We start from the raw sequence: 27,195 nt of genomic DNA, 5'->3' as shown, positions 1-27,195 counted from the left end.
ATAGACTGCTTAAAGCCTTTAAATTCTAAAGAACAACAGCTAGTATCCTTTTTTTTCTTCATCTAAGAACATTATCAATTAGCATAGAAATGCAGTGCACAGTAACACTGTGCACTGACATGCACAGTGTTACTCTACAATAGAACCCAGGCACTGACATGCACAGTGTTACTCTACAATAGAACCCAGGCACTGACATGCACAGTGTTACTCTACAATAGAACCCAGGCACTGACATGCACAGTGTTACTCTACAATAGAACCCAGGCACTGACATGCAAAGTGTTACTCTACAATATAACCCAGGCACTGACATGCACAGTGTTACTCTACAACAGGACCCAGGCACTGACATGCACAGTGTTACTCTACAATAGAACCCAGGCACTGACATGCACAGTGTTACTCTACAATAGAACCCAGGCACTGACATGCACAGTGTTACTCTACAATAGAACCCAGGCACTGACATGCACAGTGTTACTCTACAATAGAACCCAGGCATTGACATGCACAGTGTTACTCTACAATAGAACCCAGGCACTGACATGCACAGTGTTACTCTACAATAGAACCCAGGCACTGACATGCACAGTGTTACTCTACAATAGAACCCAGGCACTGACATGCACAGTGTTACTCTACAATAGAACCCAGGCACTGACATGCACAGTGTTACTCTACAATAGAACCCAGGCACTGACATGCACAGTGTTACTCTACAATAGAACCCAGGCACTGACATGCACAGTGTTACTCTACAATAGAACCCAGGCACTGACATGCACAGTGTTACTCTACAATAGAACCCAGGCACTGACATGCACAGTGTTACTCTACAACAGGACCCAGGCACTGACATGCACAGTGTTACTCTACAATAGAACCCAGGCACTGACATGCACAGTGTTACTCTACAATAGAACCCAGGCACTGACATGCACAGGGTTACTCTACAATAGGACCCAGGCACTTCAGACTACGTGACAAGAAGGAGTTTTCATCACTAGCAAACCGTGTCACAATAACCTTCTCAAATGACATACTGGTGGGTGACAGTAAACTGGCCTTAGTGGTCTATGCACCCAGTCCAAAACCCAGTCCATAATCAACGACATCAGACTCGATCTGACAAACAGTAGAACGGACAAATAGAACACATCTCTCCTGAGAGAGAGAGAAACACAGACACCGTACAGAGGAAGGACGCCCACGTGGTAGGTCACAGAAGCAGGGGTGTTAATCACAACACTGTACATAAATCTCCAAAGTCCATTGTGATTACCGTAGAAGTACAATGACCAGAACAGTCATCATTTTAATGATATGGTAATTGCACTGTCCTGTCAGAGCCATGTAAATATAATTATATTTCTATGGTCAGAGCCGTATACAGTGCTAACGTGATTAGAACCCTGTTGTCACGTTCTGACCTCTATTTCCTTTGTTTTGCATTTATTTAGTATGGTCAGGGCGTGAGTTGGGTGGGCAGTCTATGTTTGTTTTTTCTATGTTTTGGGGCAGTTCTATGTTTTCGGCCTAGTATGGTTCTCAATCAGAGGCAGGTGTCATTAGTTGTCTCTGATTGAGAATCATACTTAGGTAGCCTGGGTTTCACTGTTTGTTTGTGGGTGATTGTTCCTGTCACTGTGTGTGTTGTCACAGGATAGGCTGTATAGGTTTTCACGTTCCGTTTGTTGTTTTGTAGAGTTAAGTTATTTCATGTATCGTTCAGTTTCCATTAATTAAAGAACATGAGTAACCACCACGCTGCGCTTTGGTCCGCTTCTTCTCCTCCTATAGACGAACACCGTTACAGAATCACCCACCACAACAGGACCAAGCGGTGTGGTAATGGGCAAAGGAAAAAGCAGCAGCAGGAGCAGCGCGAGGAGGTATGGACATGGGAGGACGAACTAGACGGTAAAGGACCTTGGGCTCAGCCAGGAGAGTATCGCCGCCCCAAGGAAGAACGGGAGGCGGCGAAAGCGGAGAGGCGCTGGTATGAGGAGGCAGCGCGGCGTCGTGGATGGAAGCCCGGGAGTCAGCCCCAAAAATTTCTTGGGGGGGGGCTAACAGGGAGTATGGCTACGCCAGGTAGGAGACCTGAGCCAACTTCCTGTGGTTACCGGGGGGCTAGAGAGACCGGGCAGGCACCGTGTTATGCTGTGGAGCGCACGGTGTCCCCAGTGCGGGTGCACAGCCCGGTGCGGTACATTCCAGCTCCGCGTATCGGCCGGGCTAGAGTGGGCATCGAGCCAAGTGCCATGAAGCCGGCTCTACGCATCTGGTCTCCAGTGCGTCTCCTTGGGCCGGCTTACATGGCACCAGCCTTGCGCACGGTGTCCCCGGTTCGCCTGCATAGCCCAGTGCGGGCTATTCCACCTCGCCGCACTGGCAGGGCGACCGGGACCATTCAACCGGGTAAGGTTGGGCAGGCTCGGTGCTCAAGAGCTCCAGTGCGCCTGCACGGCCCGGTCTATCCGTCACCACCTCCACACCCCAGCCCTCCGGTGGCAGCTCCCCGTACCAGGCTGTCTCTCCGGCCCATCCGTCCAGAGCCTTCCTCCTCTCCAGCGCTGCCGGAGTCTCCCGCCTCTCCGGCGCTACCAGAGCCTTCCTCCTCTCCAGCGCTGCCGGAGTCTCCCGTCTGTCCGGCGCCTCTGCCGGAGCCTCCCGCCTGTCCGGCGCCTCTGCCGGAGCCTCCCGCCTGTCCGGCGCCTCTGCCGGAGCCTCCCGCCTGTCCGGCGCCGCTGCCGGAGCCTCCCGCCTGTCCGGCGCCGCTGCCGGAGCCTCCCGCCTGTCCGGCGCCTCTGCCGGAGCCTCCCGCCTGTCCGGCGCCTCTGCCGGAGCCTCCCGCCTGTCCGGCGCCTCTGCCGGAGCCTCCCGCCTGTCCGGCGCCTCTGCCGGAGCCTCCCGCCTGTCCGGCGCCTCTGCCGGAGCCTCCCGTCTGCCCAGCGCCAGCGCCGCCCGTCTGCCCAACGCCGCCAGCGCCGCCCGTCTGCCCAACGCCGCCAGCGCCGCCCGTCTGCCCAGCGCCGCCCGTCTGCCCAGCGCCGCCAGCGCCGCCCGTCTGCCCAGCGCCGCCAGCGCCGCCCGTCTGCCCAGCGCCGCCAGCGCCGCCCGTCTGCCCAGCGCCGCCAGCGCCGCCCGTCTGCCCAGCGCCGCCAGCGCCGCCCGTCTGCCAGGAGCCGCCAATGCCGCCCGTCAGCCAGGGGCCGCCAGTGCCGCCCGTCAGCCAGGGGCCGCCAGTGCCGCCCGTCAGCCAGGGGCCGCCAGTGCCGCCCGTCAGCCAGGGGCCGCCAGTGCCGCCCGTCAGCCAGGGGCCGCCAGTGCCGCCAGTCAGCCAGGGGCCGCCAGTGCCGCCCGTCAGCCAGGGGCCGCCAGTGCCGCCAGTCAGCCAGGGGCCGCCAGTGCCGCCAGTCAGCCAGGGGCCGCCAGTGCCGCCAGTCAGCCAGGGGCCGCTAGAGCCCCTCCGCCCGGAGCAGCTGCCCCTCTGTCCCGAGCAGCTGTCCCTCTGTCCCGAGCAGCTGTCCCTCTGTCCCGAGCAGCTGTCCCTCTGTCCCGAGCAGCTGTCCCTCTGTCCCGAGCAGCTGTCCCTCTGTCCCGAGCAGCTGCTTCACCTCTGTCCCGAGCTGCCCCTCTGTCCCAAGCAGCCCCTCTGTCCAGTGGGGTCATTGAGAGGGGTGGGCATGGTGAGTAAGCCACGGAGGCGGACAATAAGGCGGACTGAGACAATGGCGAAGTGGGGTCCGCGTCCCGCGCCAGAGCCGCCACCGCGGACAGACGCCCACCCAGACCCTCCCCTATAGGTCAAGGTTTTGCGGCCGGAGTCCGCACCTTTGGGGGGGGGGTACTGTCACGTTCTGACCTCTATTTCCTTTGTTTTGCATTTATTTAGTATGGTCAGGGCGTGAGTTGGGTGGGCAGTCTATGTTTGTTTTTCTATGTTTTGGGGCAGTTCTATGTTTTCGGCCTAGTATGGTTCTCAATCAGAGGCAGGTGTCATTAGTTGTCTCTGATTGAGAATCATACTTAGGTAGCCTGGGTTTCACTGTTTGTTTGTGGGTGATTGTTCCTGTCACTGTGTGTGTTGTCACAGGATAGGCTGTATAGGTTTTCACGTTCCGTTTGTTGTTTTGTAGAGTTAAGTTATTTCATGTATCGTTCAGTTTCCATTAATTAAAGAACATGAGTAACCACCACGCTGCGCTTTGGTCCGCTTCTTCTCCTCCTATAGACGAACACCGTTACACCTGTTGTCTGGGCTACTGCGTAGGCGTAGTATTGTCCCTTCTACGGATCCTATTTCTATGGTGATTACGCTGTGGAACAATAGCAGGCGATAGTAGAGCTCAGAGCTGTAAAGGTAAGAGAGACTGGAGACTGAGAGAGAGCTGAGGAACATCTGTACCCCAGTGTATGTGGTGTGTGGTGAGTGTGGTGTGTGTGGTGAGTGTGGTGTGGCACTGAGAGAACAGGCTCAGGCAAGAGCTCTGGGGATATAAACACCACCGCTGGGCCCCTGTAATAACCACCTCCGGGGTCAACGGACCCATTACACGCTTTATGGAAACAGTTACACCATAACACACTTTGGAAGTTGTTACACAGGAATATACACACATACACACATGCACGCACACGCGCACACACACATGCACACATGCACGCACACACATATGCGCACACACACACACACATGCACACACACACATGCACACACACACATGCACACACACACATGCACACACACACACACACACACACACACACTACATAATCAGTTGTATACTGTGCAGCAGCTGCGCCGTATACAGCACAGCTATGAGAGAAGATCTGCAGCACTGATGGGGAGGGTGCAGCACACACACACCCATCTGTGGCGCTGTCATTCACTGACTCACTTAGCTGAGTAAATGTGACTCCCATTCATCAATGTACTCACGGGTAGAACAGTTAGAGCTAGGGGCAGAGTGAAGGCTTCTGGGAGTAGATGATGAATGAAACGACGAGACAAGGCGCGCATGTACACAGATTTGCTCTAGATTAGATTTATACAGAAACACACACGCACAGTCACACACACGCACAGTCACACACACGCACAGTCACACACACACACACACACACACACACACACACACACCACACAGGATGTCTTGTTTTAGTCGAGTTAGACTGGACCAAGCCTGACACATAGCATGTCTTGTTTTAGTCAAGTTAGACTGGACCAAGCCAGACACATAGGATGTCTTGTTTTAGTCGAGTTAGACTGGACCAAGCCAGACACATAGGATGTCTTGTTTTAGTCGAGTTAGACTGGACCAAGCCAGACACATAGCATGTCTTGTTTTAGTCAAGTTAGACTGGACCAAGCCAGACACATAGCATGTCTTGTTTTAGTCAAGTTAGACTGGACCAAGCCTGACACATAGCATGTCTTGTTTTAGTCAAGTTAGACTGGACCAAGCCAGACACATAGGATGTCTTGTTTTAGTCGAGTTAGACTGGACCAAGCCAGACACATAGGATGTCTTGTTTTAGTCGAGTTAGACTGGACCAAGCCAGACACATAGCATGTCTTGTTTTAGTCGAGTTAGACTTGACCAAGCCAGACACATAGGATGTCTTGTTTTAGTCGAGTTAGACTGGACCAAGCCAGACACATAGGATGTCTTGTTTTAGTCGAGTTAGACTGGACCAAGCCAGACACATAGGATGTCTTGTTTTAGTCGAGTTAGACTGGACCAAGCCAGACACATACACCAGATTATGTGGCATTTTCGTGACTTCCTCTGATTTGTCCACTGAGGAAGGAACTGGGAAATCAGGGAGGATGAAACGATGATTCAGTCCGATCCTTCGGCCCAAGATGCCACGTCAAGCCTTTTATTTGCACAAACTAATCACATTGATTAACAACAAAAAAGGCCTGCCCCGTGCAAGCCTGCAGTTTTTGCGTGTAGGCCAAAGAGTGCGCCAGTCCACACTGACCCAGAATTACATTAGGAAATGAGAAACGTACATTTGACAAACCTTCGCACATATAAATAATCATAGCTTCTTCTGTGTGTGCATGCTGTCTTTGACCAAACTTTCTCTCTAGCTCTAGTGACCCATCAGAGGGTACCACATACACACACACACACGTAGGTGCGCACGCACAACATGTCCCCTGTCTCCTCACCATGCTTGCGGCTTCCTCTTCAGTATGCCCTGCCGTCTCCACTGTGAGTGTGGGCTCAGGTGATAGGTCAGCTGGCGACACACCTTCTCCATGGCACCCAGAGAATCCTCCCCCTGACAGAGAGAGAGAAGGAAAGAAAGAACGTAAGAGGGAAAGAGAGAAAAACAAACAGCGTAGGTTAATATTGACTGACAGGGGAGCAGAGAAGCTGAGTTGTAGCACACAAACACTTCTTCCTTCGTCTGTTATGACAGGAGAGGAGCTGAGGGACTGGGTTATATCTGGGTTATATCTTTCATGCCGTCCCTAGGAGGGTTGCGTCACTTGAGTGGGTTGAGTCACTGATGTGATCTTCCTGTCTGGGTTGGCGCCCCCCCTTGGGTTGTGCCGTGGCGGAGACCTGGAATGATGACTCCTTGCTGTCCCCAGTCCACCTGGCCGTGCTGCTGCTCCAGTTTCAACTGTTCTGCCTGCGGTTATGGAATCCTGACCTGTTCACCGGACGTGCTACCTGTCCCAGACCTATTATTTGACCATGCTGGTCTTTTATGAACATTTGAACATCTTGGTCATGTTCTGTTATAATCTCCACCCGGCACAGCCAAAAGAGGACTGACCCCCCCCCCTCATAGCCTGGTTCCTCTCTAGGTTTCTTCCTAGGTTTTGGCCTTTCTAGGGAGTTTTTCCTAGCCAACGTGCTTCAACACCTGCATTGCTTGCTGTTTGGGGTTTTAGGCTGGGTTTTTGTACAGCACTTTGAGATATCAGCTGATGTAAGAAGGGCTTTATTAATACATTTGATTTGATTTGATTTATAGCTCAGGCCCTGGGTTATACCATGTTCTCTCTCTCTCTCCCCCCCCCACCCCCTCCCTCCCTCCCTCTCTTCAGAAGCACTACGTATCGACGCCAGGTTTTCACAACAACTACACAGGTAAACACAACCCACAGGGACATATAACACATTTTACGGAGAACATGGAATGCTCTTACCATGGCCGTCAGAGGAAGAAAGTGAAGGGTGGCACGGGTATGCAAAGATATTATACAGGTCATTATTGTCTGTGAGGTCATATCGACGCGCTATTGGTTCATCTCTGCTATTCTGCACCTAGGTCATCGTCCCAGAAGGCTGTTGGTGGTAAGATCCCTAGGAATGAAAACAAAGCCATTATATGAGGCCACTTAGGTTTCTTATTCAGGGAGAGATTGGTAAGAGGTTCAAGGGTCTGCCCTGTTGCTGCTTTGTCCCCAGCGTGTGTGTGTGTGTGTGTGTGTGTCTGTGTGTTTCTATGTGTGTGTGTGTGTTTATTGTTTCCAGCTCCCTGCCTGTGTCCTCTGGAGGTAAGACATATTACATTATTGATGTCTCCACTTTCTCCTCCACTAGTTCAGCGAGCCCTACTGACGTGGTAACTATACCAAGCATGTGTACCGCCAAATACACATCTTTTGGATTATATGATTGTGTGTGGATGCCTGTAGTATAGTAACACAGGATTTTATAGCTCTTGCAATTTCCTTTGAGCCGATGTGGTCCCACAAGTGCTATCTGTAACAATATGGTTACACATACTGATCAAATATGAGATATTTACAGTCATTCGTTAGTAGCCGTTCGAAGTATCTATCTCAATTTGGCTGTGTGATAAACCTGTTTGTGGTGTCTCTCTGTATAAACAGTAGTCTGTGGGAGAAGGGGAAGAGGAGGTATCGACCAGTCTGTTACTGATCATCAATACTCTGCACTAACTCACCATGTCCCAAATGGCAACCTATTCCCTACATAGTGCACTCCTTTTGACCTGGGCCCATAGGGATCTGGTCCAAAGTAGTGCACTACTTAGGGAACCGGGTGCCATTTGGGATGTGTCCTCTCCCCACTGATCTGATACAGGCAGCAGCAGGCTAGCAGCATATGCTGGGCTACCGAGGGATTCCTCTCCATGCTGTGTCCACTGGCCTAGATATGTCTACAGCAACCAGCAGACTCTGTCTCAGACTGGCACACAGGCAGGACAGGACAGGACAGACAGATAGACATGTACAGGATGACACTGTACTGTAGAACAACACTGTTCTGGTAGTAGGGAAGGGAGAGGCTATGCTTTTCCTCAGAGACATCTGTTTACATATACAGTGCCTTGCGAAAGTATTCGGCCCCCTTGAACTTTGCGACCTTTTGCCACATTTCAGGCTTCAAACATAAAGATATTAAACTGTATTTTTTTGTGAAGAATCAACAACAAGTGGGACACAATCATGAAGTGGAACGACATTTATTGGATATTTCAAACTTTTTTAACAAATCAAAAACTGAAAAATTGGGCGTGCAAAATTATTCAGCCCCTTTACTTTCAGTGCAGCAAACTCTCTCCAGAAGTTCAGTGAGGATCTCTGAATGATCCAATGTTGACCTAAATGACTAATGATGATAAATACAATCCACCTGTGTATAATCAAGTCTCCGTATAAATGCACCTGCACTGTGATAGTCTCAGAGGTCCGTTAAAAGCGCAGAGAGCATCATGAAGAACAAGGAACACACCAGGCAGGTCCGAGATACTGTTGTGAAGAAGTATAAAGCTGGATTTGGATACAAAAAGATTTCCCAAGCTTTAAACATCCCAAGGAGCACTGTGCAAGCGATAATATTGAAATGGAAGGAGTATCAGACCACTGCAAATCTACCAAGACCTCTCCGTCCCTCTAAACTTTCAGCTCATACAAGGAGAAGACTGATCAGAGATGCAGCCAAGAGGCCCATGATCACTCTGGATGAACTGCAGAGATCTACAGCTGAGGTGGGAGACTCTGTCCATAGGACAACAATCAGTCGTATATTGCACAAATCTGGCCTTTATGGAAGAGTGGCAAGAAGAAAGCCATTTCTTAAAGATATCCATAAAAAGTGTTGTTTAAAGTTTGCCACAAGCCACCTGGGAGACACACCAAACATGTGGAAGAAGGTGCTCTGGTCAGATGAAACCAAAATTGAACTTTTTGGCAACAATGCAAAACGTTATGTTTGGCATAAAAGCAACACAGCTCATCACCCTGATCACACCATCCCCAATGTCAAACATGGTGGTGGCAGCATCATGGTTTGGGCCTGCTTTTCTTCAGCAGGGACAGGGAAGATGGTTAAAATTGATGGGAAGATGGATGGAGCCAAATACAGGACCATTCTGGAAGAAAACCTGATGAAGTCTGCAAAAGACCTGAGACTGGGACGGAGATTTGTCTTCCAATAAGACAATGATCCAAAACATAAAGCAAAATCTACAATGGAATGGTTCAAAAATAAACATATCCAGGTGTTAGAATGGCCAAGTCAAAGTCCAGACCTGAATCCAATTGAGAATCTGTGGAAAGAACTGAAAACTGCTGTTCACAAATGCTCTCCATCCAACCTCACTGAGCTCGAGCTGTTTTGCAAGGAGGAATGGGAAAAAAATTCAGTCTCTCGATGTGCAAAACTGATAGAGACATACCCCAAGCGACTTACAGCTGTAATCGCAGCAAAAGGTGGCGCTACAAAGTATTAACTTAAGGGGGCTGAATAATTTTGCACGCCCAATTTTTCAGTTTTTGATTTGTTAAAAAAGTTTGAAATATCCAATAAATGTCGTTCCACTTCATGATTGTGTCCCACTTGTTGTTGATTCTTCACAAAAAAATACAGTTTTATATCTTTATGTTTGAAGCCTGAAATGTGGCAAAAGGTCGCAAAGTTCAAGGGGGGCGAATACCTTCGCAAGGCACTGTATATGGGGCTCTGTTTTTTCTTCAGTCATGTTGCTATCTTTCAGCTGTATAGCACTCTATCAAAATGAAACGTCGCACACACACATAAGCACACACACACATAAGCACACACACACACACACACACACACACACACACACACACCTTGGGATGCAATCTGCACTGTAAACCTCTCTCCTGGTTCTGTTCTATTTGACTACCTGACCTTCACAATAAACATGACAAGGACAGATAATGAATTCAATACCTACTGACTCCCCACTGTCTCCTCTCCTAAGACCCAATCAAAACCATCTCAAAGGAAGTGCAGTACGGTCAGTATGCATTCCCGTGTGGTATGGCTGGCTGTGTGAGTGTATATATATAGCTGTGTGTGTGTGTGTGTGTGTGTGTGTGTGTGTGTGTGTGTGTGTCACTGTGACACAGGGCAGAGCTGCTCTGCTCTCTGTCCCTGCAGACAGGCTGCAGTCCCCTACTGACAGAGGCATCAGAAACTCAGCACCTCACCGTTGGGCCTCACAGCACTCTCCACTCCTCTCCTCTCTACACTCCTCTCCTCTCTACACTCCTCTCCTCTCTACACTGTGGCAACTGAGCTGCCACCAACTCTGCTGGAGTATTGAAACCCATCATCCTGAGATGTTTGGAAACATTACAGTACATTGCATAGACCACTTAGTGTTGTGCAACACCTTGCCAGGGACTGGGAGCACCAACAGAAAAGGTAGAAAACACTGTGCTTCTACACCTGCATTGCTTGCTGTTTGGGGTTTTAGGCTGGGTTTCTGTACATCACTTTGAGATATCAGCTGATGTACGAAGGGCTATATAAATACATTTGATTTGATTTGATTTGATACTTTGGTGTTCCGTGTTTTGTGCAGAATTGGTGACGTTTCCTTTCTGTAATGCTTCTCAACATCATTATGATGTTTTAAATCCTGTTTAGTGGAGAATGACATACTTTTTCTGAAGTGTTTTAATGTTTAATATCGTTTTATATATTTGATCATTTGCCATTAACATACCTTTCGGCAGGCATTGTCAAGCACAGTATTCAAACCACCAGCAGTAACTGGAGGTTGAACTGCAAGAATTGAGGATTCTGCACTTGCCTCTTCCATTGACAATCTTGAATGTGGGACTGGGTGCTGTCCTCACTGAACCTCAGTTTGCCTGATGACTTTGACAGCTCTGATCCATTACACCTCATGGCACAACAAGCTTAATACGAATATAGAAATATACTTTTCTTTCTTCAAACACGAATACAACATTGTGTAAAATAATCATAAAGTCCTCCAAAAAATTGGGGGCCACAATCCTCTAAAAACAGAGTGATGTGGCAAGATAGGAAATGCATGTTAATTAAAACCAACGTTTTCCAGTAACTTCAATCACTCCCTTGTCTCTCTCTTTTGTTATCCTTATGAAATATTCTTACATTTTGAGAAACGTATTATTTTGGTCAAATGAAATTAACAAATCATTGAAACGACTTGCACACATAAAGAAATATATAATAAAAAAAAAAGAAGATATTTGGAGGTATTTTGACACTTTATTGAGACAGCTCTGTTTTAAAACCCATTCAGTGGATCAGAACACTTCCATTGGGTTTACATTCAAACACCCTCCAATCACCAGATCTCAGCTTAGGTGCACTACTTTTCATGGTTTCATTACACAATCATGGCGTTTTGAGACCTTCTATTTTTACAGTGTACACTAAGACACACTCTCTCTCCCTCTTCTCCCTCCCTTCCCCCGCACCACCCCTCCACAGGCTTGATCTCTCAGCTACTCTCCCTCTTCTCCCTCGCTTCCCCCGCACCACCCCTCCACAGGATTGATCTCTCAGCTACTCTCCCTCCTTTTTCCTACCTTCTGCGCTTTCTTGCTTTTCTTCCCTCTCTCTCTTTCCACTACACCAACACATAAATCTGTTTCTCTCATCTGTACCCAGAAACAAAATGGTCTCTTTGTAGTGCAGGTGGACTACTAGTTTCCCCATGGTGTTACGCGTCGTCATGGTGTTATCAATAACAACCTTCCATCGCTCATCCTTACTGTTCACCACAAAGCCTAAATGTGTTTTCTTGCATGAACCACTCAGCACAAGCAGTTCCCTCACAGTACAAACGCAGTTCTTTGAATTGAATTGAATTTGGTCAATTGTTACAGGGCTGAAAACGGCAGCAGTCTGGGAAAGAAGAAGAGAAGTCGACAATAAACACCTGGGTTCACAATCTGCCAAGCTATTATTCTTTTTTTTAAAGTTTGGGTTCAAATTGTGGCCAAGCAGAGCAGCAAGAGGAGGAATGTGGGCTGAATCAGTCTTTCAGACACATTTTCTACAACTTTCAAGTTTTATTATCAAGCGCACAATTACAGTGAAAGGACTTTCTTCCAAGCTCTTTCCCAACAATGCAGTAATCAATATCAGTAGTACTATATAGAAAAATAAAGACCACTGGTTACGACACAAATAGAGATGTTTACCGTCTGTGTGTGTGTGGTAATATTATGCTGGACTCGCTCCATTGTGAGCAGTAGCACTGAGGCTTGGAAGGCTGCCAGTATTTTCAGTGTGTGACTCATACAGGAGAACAAGGCACCGCTGGTCTGTCTGTCTTTCGTTTTCCCCTCTGTCTGTCTGTCTGTCTGTCTGTCTGTCGGTCGTTCCCCTCGCGGTCTGTCTGTCCGTCGTTCCCCCCGCTGTCTGTCTGTCGTTCCCCCCGCTGTCTGTCTGTCTGTCTGTCGTTCCCCCCACTGTCTGTCTGTCTGTCTGTCTGCCTGCCTGTCTGCCGTTCCCCCTGCTGTCTGTCTGTCTGTCTGCCGTTCCCCCTGCTGTCTGTCTGCCTGCCTGTCTGTCTGTCGTTCCTCCCACCGTCTTTCCAACCATCTCTCTCTATCACTCCCTGCAAGACATGCGTCTCTCCTTCCATAATGACTAGTGAAATCTGTCTCTCTTTCCTAGTTGCCACATCCATCTCTCCACCGCTAACTCCTTTCATCATCTCGCTCAGTGAGCAAGACCGAAGCATGATTGTTAGAAAAAGCTTAGGATTAGGCATGGGTGTAATCAAAAGGTATAATCCTTCTTTATCCATCATAACTATCTCAATATAATAATATATAGATTCAACTAAAACAGATTGAAATCCTTATGGGAGGCTGTTTTTCAACGGTAGGTCATTTGAATCCTTCTGGGCATGATTGTGTTGTTATTAATCACATACAGTATGTGGGTAAATGCAGAGATGGTATGTTATTCATGCCTTGTGGAGTTTTGAGTCGGTCTAATTCAATCTCTGACTTAGGCTGTTAATGAGACTCACTGAGGAACAGGTGGATGAGAGAGAGAGAGAGAGAGAGAGAGAGAGACCCTCCTCACATCCCTACGGGCATTCATGTGAGTGCATTTAGATTTCAGTCACAGCATCTCACCAGCTGATCATCAATACACTGTACTCAGGGGTAGCCTGTTTTGCATGTTATTTTGGCATTAATACGTGTTACATATCAGTTTGCAAACAATGTAAGACATTTTTTATAATTGAGTTTAATAAAGCCTCCATACAAACATGGTCTCTTTTGCTTTCTTGAGAAAGGCAGCTCCAAAATGCAACCCAGCTCAGTGCTTTCTGTGGTGGTGGGGCAGCCAGCGGAGCGTAGGGGTTGGTAATGGCTCCAGGTCATTGGTCACAGATAAAACAACGTCAAATCACATTATATCTACAGTAACTTTGACTGGACTGATCACGTCAACGTCATACTTTCCCAGTCTGAGCTAGCAGTCATTGTCATGAATCAAGTCAACAATCTACTGGCAAATCCTTTTTAATCCTTGTCATATGGAGAGAAACATTGAAGAGAAATTATAGATAAAATGTATCGGTGCTCATCGGCCATTGGACATAAACATTATAAACAATGAGTGGTTTGGAAGGAATCAGTGGCTAACTGCAAGCATTGCAACGCAATCATTAGCCTGCTATTCAGTGGAATGGGTGTGTGGTCCAAGTCTGGGTTTAAGGTTCTCTTTTCCAAGCTTAAAATGATAAACATTCAACATTGGCCATGCTGTCAATCCAGCATGACTTCTGCCTCGCTCAAAACAACTGGAAACTCAGAACTGGGAAATCTGACTTGAGTTCAAGATAACTGGGAACTTGGGAAAAAAAACACTACACACTACCACCAGAAGATCAATGACATCATCGTGATTCAACCTTGTTTTTTTTACGAGTTCCCAGTTGTCTTGAAAGCACCATAAATACAGAGAACGTCAGACTTTGATGACAAAGTTTGATGTCAAGGGAGGACTGCCGCGCCACCTTCCTGTTCAAGAGAGCACAACTGTCACGCCCTGACCTTAGAGAGCTTTTTATGTCTCTATTTTGGTTTGGTCAGGGTGAGATTAGGGTGGGCATTCTATGTTCACGGCTGGTTTTCAGATTGTTTATTGTTTTTGTCGGCGTCACATAAATAAAAGGAATATGTACGCACACCACGCTGCACCTTGGTCCAGTTCCCTCAACGGCCGTGACAACAACACAACAAAGTGAGTCCAAAAATGAATTGTATGCTTCTGCATAAATTATTTAATATGCCAGGGAAATATGTACAGTGCCTTCGGAAAGCATTCAGACCCCTTGACTTTATGTTAACGTTACAGCCTTCTAAAATGTATTCAATTGTTTTTACCTCATCAACCTACACACAATACCTCATAATGACAAAGCAAAAATAGGTTTTTAGAAATTATTGCTAATTTATAAAAATGTTGAAACTGAAATATCACATTTACATAGGTATTCAGACCCTTTACTCAGTACTTTGTTGAAGCACCTTTGGCAGCGACTACAGCATCGAGTCTTCTTGGGTATGATGTTACAAGCTTGGCATACCTGTATTTGGGGAATATCTCCCATTCTTCTGTGCACTTCCTCTCAAGCTCTGTCAGGTTGGATGTGGTGCGTTGCTGCACAGTTATTTTCAGGTCTCTCCTGAGATGTTCGATCGGGTTCAAGTCCGGGCTCTGGCTGGGCCATTCAAGGACATTCACAGACTTGTCCCGAAGCCACGCCTGCGTTGTCTTGGCTGTGTGCTTAGGGGCGTGGTCCTGTTGGAAGGGGAACCTTCGCCACGGTCTGAGGCCCTGAGCGCTCTGGAGCAGATTTTCATCAAGGATCTCTCTGTACTTTGCTCCGTTCATCTTTGCCTCGATCCTGACTAGTCTCCCTGTCCCTGTCGCTGAAAAACATCCCCACAGCATGATGCTGCAAACACCATGCTTCACCGTAGGGATGGTGCCAGGTTTCCTCCATACGTGACGCTTGGCATTCAGGACAAAGAGTTCCATCTTGGTTTCATCAGACCAGAGAATCTTGTTTCTCATGGTCTGAGAATCCTTTAGGTGCCTTTTGGCAAACTCCAAACGGGCTGGCATGTGCCTTTTACTGAGGAGTGGCTTCCGTCTGGCCACTCTACCTGATTGGTGGAGTGCGGCAGAGATGGCTGTCCTTCTGGAAGGTTCTCCCAACTCGACAGAGGAACACTAGAGCTCTGTCAGAGTGGCCATCAGGTTTTTTGTCACCTCCCTCACCAAGGCCCTTCTCCCCCGATTGCTCAGTTTGGCCAGGTGGCCAGCACAAGGAAGAGTTTTGATGGTTCCAAACATCTTCCATTTAAGAATGATGGAGACCACTGTGTTCTTGGGGACCTTCAATGCTGCAGACATTTTTTGGTACCCTTCCCCAGATCTGTGACTCGACACAATCCTGTCTTGGAGCTCTACGGACATTTCCCTTCGACCCCACGGCTTGGTTTGTGCTCTGACATGTACTGTCAACTGTGGAACCTTATATAGACAGGTGTGTGTCTTTCCAAATCATGTCCAATCAATTGAATTTACCACAAGTGGACTCCAATCAAGTTGTGAAAACATCTCAAGGATGATCAATGGAAACAGGATGCACCAGAGCTCAATTTCGAGTCTCATAGCAAAGGGTCTGAATACTTATGTAAATCAGCTATTTCTGTTTTAATTTGCAAAAACATAGGATTTTTTATTTTATTTAATCCATTTTAGAATAAGGCTGTAACGTAACAAAATGTGGAAAAAGTCAAGGGGTCTGAATAGTTTCCGAAGGCACTGTATACTGTAGCTAAGAAAGTAATACTAAGTGTATGTTGTATAGTAAGCTGTTAGTAGCCCATGTGCCTCACCCTAATAATTTGGTCTATTTTCAACTCTTAATCTCACCTACTGTTCTGACTTGGTGGTGCACATGTAGCCTATAACCTGTTTAAGAGAAATTTAATCATCAAATAACATGTGTATGTGTTCGTGACAGCTGGATGAGTCACAGGACATGAGGGATCCAATTCTCCCCGTGCCCGGTGAGCGAGCTTTAAGAACTCAAGCAGCTATGCAAATAGATAACCCCTCAATGGAAATGTATCTGCCATCTCTGTGTGTTATCTTCAGGACACAGCAGGTTTAGGTACCTGCAGTTACAGATTGGCCAAGAGCCATGAAAAACAGCACCAGACCATTATTCCTACTCCACCAAACTTTAGAGATGGCACTATACGTATTGGGGCAGGTGGCGTTCTCCTGGCATCTGCCAAACCCAGATTTCCACTGCTCCAGAGTCCAAAGGAGGTGAGCTTTACACTACTCCAGCCAACGCTTGGCATTGTTGATCTTAGGCTTGTGTGGGGCTGCTCGGCCATGGAAACCCATTTCATGAAGCTCCCAAATCCACTAATTTGAAGGGGTGTCCACATACACTATATATACAAAGTATCTCTCTCTCTCTCAGACACACACACACGAATGTGATATACACACACCGAGATACAATACCATTACATACACAACCACACTTCGAGCACATTTATAACCTAATTTCCCGGCCAAAGACTGGAGGATAGGATCTGGTCTCATTGCACCAACACACTGAAGTAAATCAGGCAGAGAGGTAATATTGTGATGGGGCAGCGTATCTGTGAGTAGCATGTAATAATGGATCAATAATACATTGCGTTTACTTGCGCTTTTTACTGGGTCTCAACGCACTTCACATGCGCGCGTGCGTGTATGTGTGTGTGTGCCCACGTACGTGTGTGTCTGCGTGTGCACATGTGTTAACATGTTGATGTGCGCATGGAGTGTTTCGGTGTCCTACCGGGCCTGTCTTGGGGGGGCACTGGATGTATCTGGCCAGGCTGATGACGAGGTCGTGGGTGATGGGGTCCACCAGGTTCCTGAAGCTGGCGTAGCGGTACAGCACGTCATCCAGAGATGTGGACTCCATCCCCAAGTCCTACACACACACACACAGAGAGAGAGAGAGAGAGATGTGGACTCCATCCCCAAGTCCTACACACACAGAGAGAGAGAGAGAGAGAGAGATGTGGACTCCATCCCCAAGTCCTACACACAGAGAGAGAGAGAGAGAGATGTGGACTCCATCCCCAAGTCCTACACACACAGAGAGAGAGAGAGAGATGTGGACTCCATCCCCAAGTCCTACACACACACACACAAAGAGAGAGAGATGTGGACTCCATCCCCAAGTCCTACACACACAGAGAGAGAGAGAGAGAGAGAGAGAGAGAGAGAGAGAGAGAGAGAGAGAGAGAGATGTGGACTCCATCCCCAAGTCCTACACACACACACACACACACAGAGAGAGAGAGGTGGACTCCATCCCCAAGTCCTACACACACAGAGACAGAGAGAGAGAGAGAGAGAGAGAGAGAGAGAGAGAGAGAGAGAGAGATGTGGACTCCATCCCCAAGTCCTACACACACAGAGACAGAGAGAGAGAGAGAGAGAGATGTGGACTCCATCCCCAAGTCCTACACACAGAGAGAGAGAGAGAGAGAGAGAGAGAGAGATGTGGACTCCATCCCCAAGTCCTACACACACAGAGAGAGAGAGATGTGGACTCCATCCCCAAGTCCTACACAAACACAGAGAGAGATGTGGACTCCATCCCCAAGTCCTACACACACAGAGAGAGAGAGAGAGAGATGTGGACTCCATCCCCAAGTCCTACACACACACACAGAGAGAGAGAGAGAGAGGTGGACTCCATCCCCAAGTCCTACACACACACAGAGAGAGAGAGAGAGAGAGAGAGAGAGAGAGAGAGAGAGAGAGAGAGAGAGAGATGTGGACTCCATCCCCAAGTCCTACACACACAGAGAGAGAGAGACAGGAGAGATGTGGAACCGGGTTACATGATTAGAGCCAGCGGTTTTCACCAACCATGTGACCCGGACCAGGAAAAACTCTGCCTCCTACTTATCGCCTATAACTCAGGCCCTGGGTTTTTCCCAGGTTATACCACGTTGTCAGGGCAAACTCTACATAATACACATAATTAATCTCCTGCATAATATATCAACATTGCATTAGTTTATGTGACAGTGACTGACGGACATACAGGACACTAGCACACATCCTTATTGACTTGTACTCAGCGGTGGGATGAGCAGAAGTGTCAACACTCACAAATGCACCACTGCTAAAGCAAACTTAACACTTAAATCTGCTTATCCAGTAGCGTTGACTCAAATACTAACAGCTAGTAGATCTCGGCACCTGGAAAGAGACTGTGCTTGCCGTATGTCAGAAGCCTGAAGCTTTTCCATCAGACACAGGAAGTCTTTGTCAACTCATGCAAAGACCTTGAATTTGCTTATAGGTTCCCTAACATGTGTGTGCGTCCGTGACAGCTGGATGAGTCACAGGACATGAGGGATCCAATTCTCCCCGTGCCCGGCGAGCGAGCTTTGAGAAATCAAGCCGCTATGCAAATAGATAACCCCTCAATGGAAATGTATCTGCCATCTCTGTGTGTTATCGTCGGCACAGCAGTTCCAGATTGGTCACTAATTGGCGGGGGACCACCGCCCCTGGTGGTTCTAGCCAAGGTAAAAACAACATAGTGAAGGCAGAACGACACTTTGAGGTGGAGAGAGAGAAAGGACGGAAAGAAAAATAAACGACTTAAGGAGCCATACCCTCTAGTAAAGAAAAGGCCATTTTCTTTATGTCAGTAGTCTGTTATTAAAAATGAATGACTATGACAACTAAAGTCCCAAAATGATTTGAACTGTAAAGTGCTGGTGATGATGGCAGCATGAGTGGGAGGGTTGTGAGGACAATAAATTGTCTTTCAATTTATCCGGGAGTATTCAGCCACATTCAACATCAAAGCAGTGTACTCCATGTAAAAAAAAAATAATAATGAAAATGGACACAGGAGGAGAAATGAAGAGTTTTTCAGATACATTAGGTGTTAATAGAGCTGTCCCTTCATTCATCAATTCCCATTTAATGTGAATTTTCATGGTATCCGGGCAACAACGGGGTGCACCTGGTTGCCAGAGAACTGAGATGCTTCTCTCAGTCTGTCCATCTTTTCGAAGAACAGGCACTCTCTCTGTCTACCCCCCACATCTCTTTCTCTCATTCCGTCTTGCACCCCCAAATCAACTAGCAGGACAAACAGTATCAGAACTAAAAGTTTAGTTTCTAATCAACCTGTTGCTGTGTGAACTCAGGGCATGATTTGTATACTCAGAGATTTGTATAAACCTTTCTGACTTTTTCCGACATTTTGCAACATTGTTTCAATATAGAAATTAGATCTCCAGCTGTCCCATGGTAATGAACTTGTCGGAACGAGACAGAAAGGCAGAGAGCTTTTCTCAACCATTCGAAATCATTAATCAGCTGGCATAATTTCTATGGATATATATAGCAAGGAATGTCAATAGAATATAGGTCAAACTAAATGAAATGTAGCTAGATGCAGTCTTTCCAGCTTCAGTTTGAAGTGATTGTGTTAGCTGTGTTGTTGGCTAGCTCCTCTGAACAACAGTGTCCTGAGGAGAGAGCACATTTTCTATGCCAGGCCAAATCGTCCCTCATGAGCTCCTTGTTATGGATGTATCCAAATAAATGTCACTAGAAAACAGATTAAACAAACGCAAATGGAGCTACTTTGCTGTTATTCTGTCTGCACTGTTTGACGTGACTGTAAGTTAGCCGTAGTTGGCTAGCTAGCAAGCAAGGGATAAGAATGTTGCCAGCCAGTATGGCAATAAGACATTTAGAACAAACGACTTGTTCTGTCCATAGATACAGAACAAAAATAATTAACAATAGGGTCGCATCTCTGGCAACCGAACCAATAGAACGAACGACTAGCCGGCTTGGGTAGCAACCCTAGATTTATGTCGGGACTATATCTCATGGAAGGATGAAACAGTATGAATAAATTCATAAAAAGTGTTTTTTATAAAAAAATATGTCAATCATTATTTGAATATGTTGGTAACCCGTTGTGTAAACGTGATAATGCCACCGAAGCCGGCATTTGGAGGATATATTGGCACGGTTTGACTTCGTCTCGGGCTTAACAACACCCGTGCCAATATATCCTCCAAATTCCGACTTCGAGGGAATTATCACCTAAGTGGTGCAGGTGTGTGTTGAAACTGAGGGCCAAACTCTTAGAAAAAAGGCGATATCTAGAACCTAAATAGGTTTTTCGGCTGTCCCCTTAGGAGAACCCTCTGCACTCTGAGAAAAAAAAGGCACCCAACAGAGTTCTATCGAGAACCAAAAAGGGTTCTCCTATGGGGACAGCCGAGGAACCGTTTTGGAACCATTTTTTTCTGAGAGTGCAGAGCCAGAGCTAGAAGATTGATAATGACATGATAATACACTGTTTGTCCCTCCCTGGCCTCATCTCAGCTAAGCTCAGCCAGTGCCTAAACTTACAAAGTGTCTGAGAGTAGGAGTGCTGATCTAGAATCAGGTCCCCCTGTCCATATAATCTAATTCAGTCTGGTCAAAAATACAAAACTGATTCTAGATCAGCACTCCTACTATGAGATGCTTTGTAAACAGAGGCTCTGATCTCAGAACAACAACCAACAGGGATTTTTTTTACATTTAAGCAGGGAGTCATGCGACCAGTCTCTTTCGCAGAACACATCAATAAACAACAATTACAATATACATATCTATAAACGCATAAATTACACTATACATATTTATATAGACATCAATTACACTATACATATTTATATATACATCAATTACACTATACATATTTATATACACATCAATTACACTATACATATTTATATACACATCAATTACACTATACATATTTATATACACATCAATTACACCATACATACCTATATACACATCAATTACACTATACATATTAATATACACATCAATTACACTATACATATTTATATACACATCAATTACACTATACATATTTATATACACATCAATTACACCATACATATCTATATACACATCAATTACACTATACATATTTATATACACATCAATTACACTATACATATTTATATACACATCAATTACACTATACATATTTATATACACATCAATTACACTATACATATCTATATACACATCAATTACACTATACATATTTAAGGAATTGAGGGTATCATTCCACATGAGGCGCAAAAAAACTCAAAACAGATTTACTTAACTCGTTAGAGAAGGAAGGGATCTCCGGGTTAGCCATCCGTGAGTCTGGTAACTTATACGTCTGAAGGTTAACAATGGGGTAAGGTATGGTGGAAGTTTATGCAAGAGGGCTTTATAGACAAAAAGAGCTCAATGCATCGATATAGGAGACTTCAAAGAGGGCCGGGCTACTTTCTGATACAAAATGCAATGATGCGTACGGAACCTATCGCCCGTAATAAAGCACAAGGCGCTGTGATGAACTGCAGCCAATGGCTTCAATACAGTGGCAGCTGCATTCACATAGACTGTATTGCCATAGTCAACATTTTACTTATGATTTAACCTTTATTTAACTCGTCAAGTTATGGTCAATAAGCGGAATGAATGTTGACTGAATTATATGTTTTCTGATATTTAATCAAAGACCTGTTCCTAAAGAGGAAGCCTATTTTAGTTCTTAATTTCTAACTCATCAACATGCTTTTTGAAAGATAGCTTTTTGTCAATCCAGATGCCAAGATATTTATACGCGGGGACACAATCAATGAGGGCACCAAACAACATTAAGCCAGCAGCATACCACCCTGCATACCACTGCTGGCTTGCTTCCGAAGCTAAGCAGGGTTGGTCCTGGTCAGTCCCTGCATGGGTGACCAAGTGCTGCTGGAAGTGGTGTTGGAGGGCCAGTAGGAGGCACTCTTTCCTCTGGTCTAAAAAATATCCCAATGCCCCAGGGCAGTGATTGGGGACACTGCCCTGTGTAGGGTGCCGTCTTTCGGATGGGACGTTAAACAGGTGTCCTGACTCTCTGAGGTCATTAAAGATCCCATGGCACTTGTTGTAAGAGTAAGGGTGTTAACCCCAGTGTCCTGGCTAAATTCCCAATCTGGCCCTCAAACCATCACGGTCACCTAATAATCCCCAGTTTACAATTGGCTCATTCATCCCCCCTCCTCTCCCCTGTAACTATTCCCCAGGTCATTGCTGTAAATGAGAATGTGTTCTCAGTCAACTTACCTGGTAAAATAATGGAAAAATGAAAGGGTGAGGATTGTCTGACCTCACCACTATGACCCACAGGATAACCCTTAAGATTTAAGCTTCCACAGCCGGCGCCTGGAACCTCCATCCTTTAAGACTGGATACTACATGGATGGATTGGAACATAGCCTCTATGTCCAGGCTTCTATTTTGGCTAAGCTCAAAATGTATACAGGGAATGTGACAATATGACAGACTCATTTGATCGTAACAAATTATACCTAGTGTTGAAGTAATAAAAATCGATAACCCTTGAGAGTGATATCAACAAAAAGAATGAACCAATCGATGAAATCATGTCCGATATAAAGTGTATAGGTCTGGTGGATATAGTTTCATGTGGGCCTAAACTACATCGCAAAGTTGCATGCATAGTTAAGTTCTCGTTCTCAATTGAGTCTGGAGATAAATGTTATGAGGTAAAAGTACATTAGTAGGAGTAGCTCTTGTTCCAAACTCTCTCCCTCCCTCTTTTCTCCTATCTATCTATTCTTTACGCCACTCTACCCCCTTTCCCTCTCTCTCTTTCCTTCCTTTCCTCATCTCTCTCCTTTCTCCTCTCTTCCCCTCATTTCCTCCACTCCCTCCCTTGTTTCATCCTCTCACTACTTTCCTCCTCTCTCTCCCTCCTTTCCTCCTCTCTCTCCCTCCTTTCCTCACCTCTCTTTCCTCCTCTCTCTCCATCCTCCCACAGGCCGATCGAGCCAGGCTGAATGGCATCACGGAGCAGCCATAAATTGTTGCCACTCCTCTAATTACAGCAGCAGTGAAGGTGAGCTGAGCCTCTGGGCATCTGTTTCAACAACATGACACAGCCCAGGATGAGTTATACTTTCTCACAAAAACCATGGACAGAGGGGCAAAGGAGGTGCGGGACGGGAGGGACACGGGAGAGTTGCAGGATGCATCTCATCGGCTTGTTATGGTATTACAACAACAGCAGATACTGTAGATAGCTGTTGGTGTAAATGTCTATTTGTCTATCTAAGTTGATCTAACATCCTTTGGTCATTTGACTGTATTCGAATGCTGGGTCCTATTCATCAGGGCACACCGAAGAAAAACACTTCATATTGGACCGTTTCATATTGGACAAGTTCAGGTCGCACCTCCCCGTTTCTTCCTATTTTCTTCCTTTTCGTGCCTAGTGAACACAACCCTGGAGTGACATAGAATGGAGGTGTAGTTCGAGTTGGTCTTCCTTAGTATTCACATCCTCTCCTCACTCAGACAGCCAGTCCCTCGAGTTATGTATGTCCCTTAAAGTGAGGTGTGCTGGGGCAGACGGTGTCAGTGTGTCCGTGGTTGAGCTAATCACAACCTAATTGAGAGAAAGCACAACCAGCTTTCTGATGACCACACCTCTCTACCCGTCTCTGCATCAGTCCATCTGTATGTCTCTGCAACAGTCTGTCTCTGCATCAGTCCATCTGTATGTCTCTGCATCAGTCTGTCTCTGCATCAGTCCATCTGTATGTCTCTGCAACAGTCCATCTGTCTGTCTCTGCAACAGTCCATCTGTCTGTCTCTGCATCAGTCCACCTGTCTGTCTCTGCATCAGTCCACCTGTCTGTCTCTGCATCAGTCCATCAGTCTGTCTCTGCATCAGTCCATCTGTCTGTCTCTGCATCAGTCCACCTGTCTGTCTCTGCATCAGTCCACCTGTCTGTCTCTGCATCAGTCCACCTGTCTGTCTCTGCATCAGTCCACCTGTCTGTCTCTGCATCAGTCCACCTGTCTGTCTCTGCATCAGTCCATCTGTCTGTCTCTACATCCGTCCATCTGTCTGTCTTTGCATCACATCTGTCTGCCCGCCCTCCCCTGTCCTCTGAAGCTCACCTCCCTCCCAGCTGTATCTTCCTGGCCTAGTGAAGGACTTCTATCAGAGTTGATGTAATCTAGACTCAGACTAGGATTTGCAGTAAACTGACATGGGATTTGGGGTTATAGTAGATTAAACACACCTGTGCATGCACATGCACACACACAAATACACGCACACACAGGCAAACACACACATGAACATGAGCACACAGGTGCATGCACATAGACACATACAGTCAAGAACACACACATAAGCACACGCGCGCACACACACTTACATATAAACACACACACACACATACATACACACACCTGCCGGAGTGTCTGCAGCATCTCTGTGGCCTTGTCCTGTTTGCCTTGCTTGGCCATCAGCATCATCTCCTGGATCATGCCTATCCGGCGCTGGTAGGGCGGAGGGGACCCTCCACGACTCAGCCGGTCCCCTGACCTCAACATGAAGGAGGTGAAGAGGTCACCCCTCTCCTTGGTAGGGGTCCGTTTCCACCCGTGCTGTGGGCTGGGCCCAGCCTCTTGGCCCCCAACACCTTTGGTCTGTTTGGTGCCCATGTTTGGATGTTAGAATCTGCTGTAATAAATGACTTGCTCCCTCCCCCCAGGCAGTCATGCAAGGCTGACTTGCATAAAAATATTTGTCTTTTTAACTAAACATTAAAACCTTGTACACGAAGTCAAGAGGCCTTAAAGTGGGTAGGACCTCTGGGTTCGTTCCCCACCTGACCAGTTGGACAACACACCTGTCCTCTAGTGAATGGTGCACTGTCCAGCTGTTAAGAGTGCAATAACAGTTGGGGAAACAACCTCCAAAACATGCGTTCAGATTTGAATAAAATGTCTAATTCGCACAATAAGCTTGAGCGAATTGGCTGCTACGTGTGCTACTATAAACACAAACAGACACGCACTCAACCCGGGACACAACCCAAAACTTTTGTTATGCAATTCGCGGAACATAGCCTATAAATTATTAAATGTTTTCCACAGAATTTTGTTAGGATAAAATTGTCAGAGCTAAAGAGCTAAGTGAAATATGATCAGCCATCTCTGCGCAGGGTTCTTTAGCAAAATATGAAACAAACGTTGTAAAAAAAAGCCTCGGGGTTATCCGTCTTCTAGACAACGAAATCCTTTTAACGACTGCACTGTTTTAACAATCGGCTGGTAAAAGCCCCTCAAGTCAAGTCGGGAAGAGCTCGGAGGATGATTCCCGCAGCATGGCCGCAAATACGGGGAGCAGCAGTCCCGCAGATCGCCAGCAAACTCCTGGTCGGATGCACTCGCTCACAGCGCTATCCTGGAGACGACTTCATTTCTGTCCTTCAAATATAAACAGTTATCCTCTGAAGGGCCGCTACTAAATTGATGTGACTGTCAGTGTTGCGAGTGCCTCCTCTCCTCCCGTCCACATTGGATTCCTCTTCCTCTTCCCTTTTAATTAATAATTCCACGCATTCTGCGTCTGTGCAGAAAAAGAAGGGGAAGCTAAACGTATGTGGTGGTGGCGATGGAGACAGGACATGGTAATGTTTACATCTTTATCTGCTCCGTTTGTTTATTCACCTCTGCCTCTCCAAATAATTCACACGTCATGTCAACCTTTTCCTTGGCAAAATATTGGCTTCGTTGTTCCTATATTCTATGATTCGCTCTTCGAGGCATGTCCTGTTAGAACGGCCTCGGCGGTAGCCGAGGTAGAGTCCGGGACCTGGTTGAAGGTGTCTCTTGTTGGGACTGAATGAATATAGGCTGCGCACTGTCGGAGGAGCCGACCAGAGCAGGCGCGGTGTGTACAGCGCTTCTCTCCTCAAGTCCTCGCACTGAGAATGGGTTGGGCAGGCTGCTCCCCACTACAAATACGTCCTGCTAAGAGGATATCGCAAGGACTATAGCTAGGTCAACATCCTTTGCCTTTTCTTCTGAACGGTGAATGGGAATTGGGTAGGCTAATTTAGAGGCAGTCTACAATAACCTATAATAACACTTCAATAACACAGTACTATGACATGCAAATACTTAGATAATATTATGACCTTGGCTTGTACGTTAACATTGCAAAAACGAGTTCAACAGCAACTCTTAGTCTCGTAATTGCAGTATTTCAAATGACATAAATCTGCTGCATTGGACTGTTCACGGGAAGTGCAAAATCATTGAATTGCATTATATTGACCTCTGGTGTTGGCGGCGTGGATTGACATACTTTATTTTAGGGCCAGTGTTGTTTTATAGCATTATAGTGTAATATTAAACTATAGAATAGTATAGTATTTTTCTGTAAATATGTAAAGTAGACTATTTATCAGATTTAAAAAGAATATAATACTCACTGTCATCAGTTAGATTTGAAATGGGAGTAAAATGATAATATACTATCAAATGACATTGTCATTTCATATTCAGTCATTAAAACGGATCTCACAATAATGATTTCAAGATGCGCAAGAACAAAATTACGGGTCAGATACAACAGGAAAGATAGGGGCATGTGTGTGGGGGTTTGGTCTAGCAGTGAGCGCTCCGTTCAGCACAATCTAATAATATTCACCAGCTGTATACGCGAACCTTCCCTTAAAGCAACTACAAGTATAGCAACAGTATGTGTGATACGTCAGCTGAGCTGGTTGCCCTACTCAAATGCATTAGAAACTATTAAATTAACTTTCATCGTGTTGACCCATGATGACTTCAAACTCAAATCCGAGTGATTGCCACTGGTTACTATGGAACTAGATTTCTTTCTGACATGAGGTTTCTAGATGAACAGCACGAGGGGTGGGTGGGTGGGTGGGGGGGAACGTATGAC

At 46.4% G+C, this 27,195-nt stretch overlaps 1 protein-coding gene across 1 annotated transcript in view; it reads right to left on the bottom strand.

Moving 5' to 3' along the window:
- The window catches only part of LOC139383039 (leucine-rich repeat-containing protein 75A-like), a 43,390-nt gene extending 16,927 nt beyond the window's left edge, over positions 1–26,463 (bottom strand). The window contains exons 1-3 of the mRNA XM_071127335.1: positions 24,687–26,463; positions 17,158–17,295; positions 6,191–6,303 (exon numbers count right to left, since the gene is read on the bottom strand). Of these exons, the coding sequence (XP_070983436.1) occupies positions 6,191–6,303; positions 17,158–17,295; positions 24,687–24,941 (506 nt within the window). The 5' untranslated portion in view covers positions 24,942–26,463. The remainder of the gene's footprint in view (positions 1–6,190; positions 6,304–17,157; positions 17,296–24,686) is intronic.
- Positions 26,464–27,195: the final 732 nt, after the last annotated feature.

Source organism: Oncorhynchus clarkii, chromosome 24 (assembly GCF_045791955.1).
Source record: "Oncorhynchus clarkii lewisi isolate Uvic-CL-2024 chromosome 24, UVic_Ocla_1.0, whole genome shotgun sequence".
Lineage (NCBI taxonomy): Eukaryota > Metazoa > Chordata > Actinopteri > Salmoniformes > Salmonidae > Oncorhynchus > Oncorhynchus clarkii.
This window is presented reverse-complemented; position numbering and strand designations above follow the sequence as displayed.